We start from the raw sequence: 8,367 nt of genomic DNA on the forward strand, positions 1-8,367 counted from the left end.
CATCCTGTGGTTTTTAAAAAAGAAAAAGAGGCTTATTTTGGCTTACAGACTTGAGGGGAAGCTCCATGATGGCAGGGGGAAAGAATGGCATGAGCAGAGGGTGAACATCACCTCCTGACCAACATCGGGTGGACAACAGCAACAGATGAGTATGCCAAACACTGGACTAGGGAAACTGGATATAAAACCCATAAGCCCACCCCCAAGGATACACTGCCTGCAGGAGGCATTATTTCTCAAATTTCCGCTAGTGGGGAACGTAGCATTCAGAACATGTAAGTTTACGGGGGACATCTTAATCAAAGCATCATAAAGTGTTAACCATACATGATTTAAAATGCAATGCATTCAGTCCAACTTTAAATGCCCCATAGTTTTTACCAATCCTAATGATGTTCAAACATCCCTGTAGTCCAAGGTATGCTAAGCCATAACAAAAAATCCCCCCCAAACCCATAAATGACCAAAAATAAATATTCACACTGCAGAAGATGGCATTGGACACAGCAAAGAAATATTCAACCACTACAAGAGCACATTAAGTAGGGTCCTTGGCCACATGAGGGTTTTGGTATATGCAAGGGGTCCTGGAACTCATCCCTCACCAACAAACAACAAGAGATAAGTACACAACTTACCTTTTGCAAACATTCTCACTCCCTCCACTGGATTATAAAGTCCACTGAATGATACTTGCTGTGGTGGCTTGATTCAGGTGTCCCCCATAAACTCATGTTCTGAATGTTAGGGCCCTAGCTGGTGACAATTTGGGAACTGGAGCCTCCTGGAGGCAGTGTAATGTTGGAAGCAGGTTTATGGGTGTTATAGCCAGCTTCCCCTTGTCAGTGTTTGGCACATTACTGCTGTTGCCCACCCTATGTTGACCAGAAGTGATGTCCAGCTTTTGCTTATATCATTGTTTTCCCTGGCATCATGGAGTGTCCCCTTGAGTCTGTAAGCCAAAATAAACACTTTTCCCATGCTTTGTGCCAGTAATATGAAGCTGACTGCAACACACTGACATTCAGGTGTCCATTCCTATATCACAACACCAGATGGAGGATAGGAACTGCTGGCTGGCCCATATGATTGATTCAAGTTAAAGTGCACACAGACACTAAAAACAATCACATCACTCCACACGGGTACGTGGGTGGCTCAGGAATAAGTCCTTTTCCAAGGAAAGGTGTCAAGAGCCCCGGCCCTCAGCAACTGAAACCCTCACCCATCTATCTCCAGCATCAGATGCAAAACACTGACACTCCTCAGTCTGAGTTCACAGTAGGCCTGTGAACACTTTATTTACATATAAATGCTTTGTGAATGGGAGGATGTGCTGACAGCCTCATCACTGTATTTCTCATGGTATGTTAATCATGGTTCACATATGTTTTTTTTCATTTGTACACATAGCTCCATGCCTGAGTTGACATTTTTCTATTGATGTTGACAACACTGGATTTTTCTGTAAGGGACACAGCAGAAGCCAGAGCCACAGGGAATGCTGCTCTAGGTTGGATTCAAAACATAACATGGGAAATCACACTTTATTATGAAACATGTTTTATTGTATAACAATCAACAAATTTAAGGGCAGGAATGTGTAAGAGATTTTTACATGCCTTTCCTTCCCTTTGTTCATAAGTGTACCATAAGAGCATTTGTTTCCTTAAGTTTATCACATCACCCATGAACCTTTCCCTGCAGAGTGACCACAACATACTCACATCTGCAAACCTGAGGCATGTTTTATGAATTACCCAACTGTTTGTTAGTAATTCTGGCTTGCAGTTTTCCCAGGACAAGATATTAAGAAAGTTCCAGGCAGCCACCAAACATGAGCTTCACTGAAAAGATAAAACATTTGTTTTGTAACATACAACTGCCTGAAAAACTAAGCATAGGTAGGTACAGAAAGCACCAAAGCCAAGGTCATGGTTATATACAGTCTCAGTTATAAACACCAACTCAGTACAAAACAAATACTATTGGACAATTTTATCAGAGGAAAACTAAATTCAGTCCAATGGTCCGAAGCCTGACAGTATAATGTCTTAATTGTGACAAATGCAAATTCCCTAATGCCTGGATTGCTCTCTTCCTAGCCACACTCAATGCCCACAAAGCTGAGGTGGATGATGCCAGAACTCAGATGCCTGAACCATTCTGAGCCACTCTGCTTAACCAGTTTTGGATACAAAGACCTGAGGGGAACAGACTTGTTAGCAAGCTCCATACCTACTCACCATTATCTTATTATAGCTTTGTTCAGTCACAGTCATTCATTCTTTTCGTTTTCTGTGAAGCAAACTGGGGACTTGTAAACTCTTTCTCTTAGAGCCATAATGATTTAGCACATTAAACTAGCAACTTTCAGAAATGCAGATACAACGATAAATCCTCAGACACAATGTCTGTAACTTCATATGGTCACTCGTACTATTATTATTTTTATTTATTTATTTTGGTGTTCGATGTGAATGAGTAACCAGTTGGGGAAGGACAGGAAACCTAATTCAGATCAGAAGTTGCAGAGGCTTCCCTGAGATCCTGATCAGCAGACTCTCTACCAGGAGCTTGACACTCTTAACAATTTAAAAATTTACATATCTGGATTTCAGAACATTCTTTTGGACTTTATCAATCTGTCTACTTTTAGATTTTTAAATACTTTCATTTAGATTTTTTAAAGAACTTTATAGCAAGAAAAAAAACCTACTAAAATCCATGACACAATTCACACACTATTTCTTTAAACTAAGGCTAAGAGTCCCAGCATCGCCCTTACTGAATACTATTTTTATGTCTGGGTCTCTGGTCACCTGTCATCCCTGACCACTGCTCCATGTTCCAGGGCTGAGTATGTCCAACAGAGCATAAGTACAATGACAGTATGTCCTACTCCTTGTTCAACAGACTGTAACTGCACAAGATGTAACCTCAGGAAGAACAGAAACTATTTGTGCTTGTCATAGACTGTGTGGAGACAGCTAAATTGTTCACTATGTATGCCTGTATATGTACTTTTACATCTGGCAAAAAACACCAAAAAAACAAAAACAAAACTAAACAGTTCATTCAACATGTCTTCCATGCAGTCTCAACTTTACAGCTTTTATTCTGTCTCAGTATTTTAAAACAAAAAACTTTCCAATGGCTGAGACCCAACTCTGTTCCTTAGAGGCCTTGCCTCATGGTAACTGAGACATACTGAATTCTTTTCAGACCTTTCTCATAGGCTGCTCAACCTGGGTAGAGCTGACATTATGTGCGGGACAATGCTGCCTGGTGGGGGTTCTTCTGTGCCCTGAAGATTTTGGCAACTTCACGGGCATTACTCACTAGAAAGAAGCACTATATCCACCTCTGGCGACAGGCAAGTTCCACCAAACTGTATTAGAAGTTCCAAGGGGCAAAACCACCCCAAGAGCCACTGCAAGCTGGAAACATTAAGATGACCAGGTGACGGTACCACAGGAGGATGGTATTGTTTATTTCAGTTCCTATACTCAAAATTGAGTGAGTCTTTACAGCTGAATTGTTACATAGTGAGATGTATCAGCACATGGTGCTGGACTGTGCAGGACTTTTCACTTCTTCCCATGGCAGAACCAGAAAGAACCAAGCATGCTAAAGATGGATTCAAGTTCAGTAAACATTCTGGTGACAGACTGATGCTGGTTTTAGGAGAAAGCCTTAAGGAATGCTCCAACCATTGTGAATATCAAATCCAAATACCATTTTCCAAACCATAAGTCAGCTAATAAAGGGTACTTGGGCCACACCCACCTTCACAATGGAAATAACCAAGGCAGAGGGAAAAATTAATACAAGATCCAAAGCAACAGCTCTGCCATTACTCCTTTCTTCTCTTTTTCTTCTCTTTTCTACTTTCTTGCAAGTTCTTCAGGTCAGTCATTATATTCAATGTCTTGCGTACCCACATAATCTAAAAATCATTTGGAGAGATGATTAAATTGGGAAGCATATGTCTGAAAAAAGTCAAGCTATAAAAGCCTACAACATACATACCACAATGACCATTGCATTGAACAGCAATGGTGCTGAGAACACGATGGAGATGAACATCCCTCGGGAGTCAAAGTACTGGTATTTTGAAAATAATCTATTTTAGGGGAGAAAAAAAATCATATATATATATATATATATATATATATATACACACACACACACACACACACACACACACACACACACAGATACACACACACACACGCACACATATATATACCAGGGTCCTCAGTCCTGGAGGGTGGTAGTGGAACAGCAGTTAATCCGAGAATGATTTAAGTCACTGGGACAATTCCATGACCTGATTAGCTGATTAGCTGCAGATTTTGCATCAATTCTAAGACACAAATTACTCAACTTCTTACAACTGTACAGAAATAGTTTTAATGCTTTCCAATAATGATGAATAGCAGCTGCATCACCACTACAGATACTCAAGATACTGTGCATAGACTTATTATTTTGCATGGATGCTTTTGGGGTATGAGTGCATGCATGTTCATGTGGGGGATACTCTGGAATGTTCAGAAGTGTACTCAATACTGAGATGGGGCCCGTGTTCTGAGGAGTCTAGCATTGCCCAGATAGGGAGGATGTTTCTGAGAGCAAGAGAGAACACAGGATAAGAGAAAGGTCTCTCCGGGGCACCACCTTCTGCCCTAGAAATAACATCAACTCAGCACATTCAGAAATTCCACCTTCTGAAATTCTACAACTCAATCAAATACTTTATAATTGCATCACTTGGGGGCAGAGGCAGAATGATCACCATGAGTTTGAGGGTACCCTGAGACTACACAGTGAATTCCAGATCAGTCAGGAGTAGAATGAAACCCTGCTTTGAAAAACAAAATCAAAACAAACAACACTGTATGTTCTCTCATGGTCTGAAAGCATCTAACTGGGAATGGTATAGCACAGTCAACAAAATTTATACCATTCTCAACAAAGTTATCTGCCTAAGCCCACCCATGCAAAAGGTGCTGCAATGTTTATGTTTATGTATTCCTGGTATCTAAATTATAGTATCAACTTGATGACATTAGGGGACAAGTAAGAGATGTGCTTTTGTGTGTCTGTGAGAAGTGTTTCCAGAAAGGATGCATAGAGGACGACCTTTCTCCAGAGTGAATGGCCCTTCTGGTGGTGGACTATGTATAAGCTTTATAAGAAAACAGGGTCTTTTGTCTGTCTACCCCCGCTACTTGCTGATACATGCAGCCAACCTGTTGCTGTTGTCCTTCATAGACACTGGAACTCAGGTTAATCAGTCTTCCAACATGTACTGAAGACCTGGGTCCTTCAGGAATCCTCCAGGCCATCAGTTAAAGATTGAGACTGCTGAGGCATCCAGCCTTATGGACTGGTTTCTCTGACCCTCCAGCCTAAAGATGGTTACTGCTGGACTACCCAGCCTGTATCCTGTCAGCTAACCTAATAAATCCCTTTTATAATACACATTCCTTCTTTAAGTTCTGACCTCTAAAGAACCCCACTACACCCTGTAAGTCTGACATCTTGCTTGCAGAGCTCTCAGTAACACTAATGCAGAGGAAACCTTAGAGTCAAGAAGACAGACAGCTGACTTTACCTCCAGTTCATTGCAGCCACTTCATTAATATATTCAGCACAATAGACCAACACCACTGAAAAAAGACAGAAACTGTGTTAGAATTCATGACCAATTACTAATCATGATATAGCAAGGTACATTCTCTATGCATATCATAGATAAATACCACAGAATACCAAAAGTCTGCTGAAAAGTGCAATTTCCATTTTATCTATGATAAGGAGGTGAGGATTATATAACAATGTTAAGTTACAGAAAATGCATATTTAACTGGAAAACAAAGAAAGAAAAGATTAACACATGACCAAGATCCCCAAGGGTCTTAATCAAAGCCCTAGCAGGACCACCTGGCAGAAGATACACATAGAAAGCCCAGAGCTCATGGAGCCTTAGCAGACCTGACTTGTGAAAATGGATGAAGTAACACTAACCCCTACTTTGCTACAAAGCATGGCAAGCACACAGGACACGGTCTATGGTTTTCCAAGGGTGACCATGGTCATTTCTCTTCAATATCATGAACCTACACACAGTTTTTAAGCTTAGAAAGTTGTTCATAATTGCCTCTATAAGGCCATCTCATGAGGCTTCCCTCTTCCAAGATACTTACCTCAGGGTGTTTATATGTGTAACCTCTCTGCACAGAATACTCACCCACCCCATCTGCCTGCTCATACCTGTGTTCCTCTATACTATAGGGTAAGCTGTCCTGCAGGGACCTGTCATACCATGCAGCATGTTTCACTGTGCCCTTCTCATGAGAATGGTCACCACGGTTGGCAGCAGTGCAATTAGGTCTGTATCTACTGAATGTAAAATTCAGTAAGCTTAGGTTCCATTAAACTTAGGTGCCTACTTTGCTCACCACTGTATACTCTATCCCTGGTATATTTTTCTGTAATCAGGGTCTCACTCTAGCCTTGGCTACCTCACTCTGTAGCCAGATTAGCCTCAGATGTAGCCAATCCTCTTACCTCAGCCTCCCACGTGCTGAAACACAACTTGGCAGACTCTAGAATGAGGACTGGAAGTAGTAAATCCCTCACCTAAATGTTCAGAGGTATTTCTGCAATGCCAGAGCTCATTGCCTCACTTGCTTGCTTCCAATAATTGCTTGTTTAGAATCTCTATCTGGCATGCAAGGTGTTGACTAAATTTGCCTAAAATTGTCTGCACCACTTTTAGTTACTAAGCAAAACATCCACAAAATCAAAACAGTTTTATCCAGCACGCCTGAAAGTACTCAGCACTGGGTAGATAGCAGGCTGCTGTATCAAGCTTCTGATCCTGCGTCACAGGCATCTCCAACCTTGTGTGTGCACCTGCCTACACTTGGGGAAGACTTCATGCCTGGGCCAGCCAGCTGCTCCTTACCTTTTCTTACTCAGCTTTTACCAAGTACTCGTGTACACCAGTACCAAGACTTTTGTTTTTCTGTGTAAACTTCCTCCATCATTCCACGCAGCTACATTATGAATTGTGAATACACAATACAGAGAGGGAGAGAGGGGGAACACCATAGCAATCAGCACAGTAATTCAATTCTCTGCTACTCACCTAGGCACAGAAAGTGTCCAATTTGTAGTTTATACCTTTGTGATGAGAAGCATGTGAGGAACAGGCAGAGAACGTGGAACAGGGCGAGCCCCAGTAGCCATGGTTCAGTCCAGTCTGTCTCCTGTGAGGACACACTATTATAAGACTGGGGGGGGGGGGGAGGGTGCCAGGTGGTACACCACTTTCTTCTGGGTAAAAACAGTAGGTTCCTTCCCAAGTTCGCGGCTAGGCACCCTGACACAAAACAGGGCCAGCCCTCTGACAGACATGAGGGCAGGAAAAGAAAGGAAGGGAAAGAAAATAGCAATACCTCAACTGCATGCCTATGAAAGGGGAAAGCTGCTTCACAAGTGGGCAATGCCCACACCCCAGGCTCAGATCCCCCTTTGTCCCCATCTGACAAGCAGGTCTCAACGCAGGCTGCTCAGTTTTTCCATTCTCTGGCCAGGGACCTTCCCTGTCAAGACGTGCCGCAGGTCCTGGAGGCACCAAGAAACGCCTCGGAGTGCAGTTCTCTCGGCGTCTCTGCCGCTTTACACCAGCAGGACAGCACGCCTAAGACCCACGCGGAGGCTGCTAGGCTAGAACCCAAGTCCTGAGGCACACGGATGCTGCGGGTCCAGAGCGCTGAATGCGCGGACACAGCGCAGGCGCGCGCAGCTCCCGGCCCGCGCCGGCGCAGTGCACACGCCGGTCCCGCCGCGAACCCCAGGGCGGCCCCGATCGCGCGCCCGCCTCAGCCCCGCTACCGACACCGCGAGTTACCATGATCACCGCGGGGATGCTCACGGGGAAGCTTCCGACCGAGAACGGGCTTGGCATGGCGCCCGTGAGACGCCTCCTCGCCACCGACTGGAACCGTTTACCGGCACTACCACCAGTCAAGGCTCCGCTCTCTTCTCGCGAGATCAGCACTTGTCGCGAGAGTTCTGAACTAGACTGATTTCCGGGACCGCGGTGAGAGTTTCGAGTAGGGTCTCCCTCCAGCCCAGGCTGACCTGGAGTTCACTCTATACTCTCAGAGTGGCCTCGCGCTCACAGCGATCCTCGTACCTCTGCCTCCCAAGTGCTAGGATTAAAGGTGTGCACCTCCACACCCGGCCTCTTTTATTTATTTAGTGACAGTTCTCAAGGCATTCCGTTTTAGTAAGCTATGAGAGGTGTAAAAGTTGTTAGTTGGTACTTTACTGCCTCAATTTCACAGA

The 8,367-nt window shown here is 43.7% G+C and overlaps 1 protein-coding gene across 2 annotated transcripts; it reads right to left on the reverse strand.

Annotated features, from left to right (window-relative positions):
* Nucleotides 1-1,546: 1,546 nt before the first annotated feature.
* Tmem18 (transmembrane protein 18) lies at nucleotides 1,547-8,066 on the reverse strand. Of its 2 annotated transcripts, none has more exons than XM_004656869.2 (5): nucleotides 7,928-8,066; nucleotides 7,163-7,283; nucleotides 5,624-5,678; nucleotides 4,033-4,126; nucleotides 1,547-3,949 (listed from the first exon to the last, which is right to left on the reverse strand). In XM_004656869.2, exons 1-5 carry the CDS (start codon nucleotides 7,982-7,984, stop codon nucleotides 3,857-3,859), a joined length of 420 nt encoding a protein of 139 aa, XP_004656926.1. In that variant the 5' UTR covers nucleotides 7,985-8,066; the 3' UTR covers nucleotides 1,547-3,856. The 2 variants fall into 2 exon arrangements, with proteins under 2 accessions (XP_004656926.1, XP_044999946.1); XM_045144011.1 differs by having other exon boundaries at nucleotides 7,952-8,063.
* Between the last annotated feature and the right edge of the window lie 301 nt (nucleotides 8,067-8,367).

This window comes from Jaculus jaculus, chromosome 2 (genome assembly GCF_020740685.1).
Source record: "Jaculus jaculus isolate mJacJac1 chromosome 2, mJacJac1.mat.Y.cur, whole genome shotgun sequence".
Lineage (NCBI taxonomy): Eukaryota > Metazoa > Chordata > Mammalia > Rodentia > Dipodidae > Jaculus > Jaculus jaculus.

Excerpts from the sequence above, each read along its gene's own strand:
- Tmem18 (XM_004656869.2), bottom strand. The coding sequence starts at position 7,984 with ATGCCAAGCCCGTTCTCGGTCGGAAGCTTCCCCGTGAGCATCCCCGCG. Across the intron at positions 7,284-7,927 it reads GCATCCCCGCGGTGATCATG|GAGACAGACTGGACTGAACC; the intron begins GTAACTCGCGGT and ends GTGTCCTCACAG. Across the intron at positions 3,950-4,032 it reads TCAATGCAATGGTCATTGTG|ATTATGTGGGTACGCAAGAC; the intron begins GTATGTATGTTG and ends AATGATTTTTAG.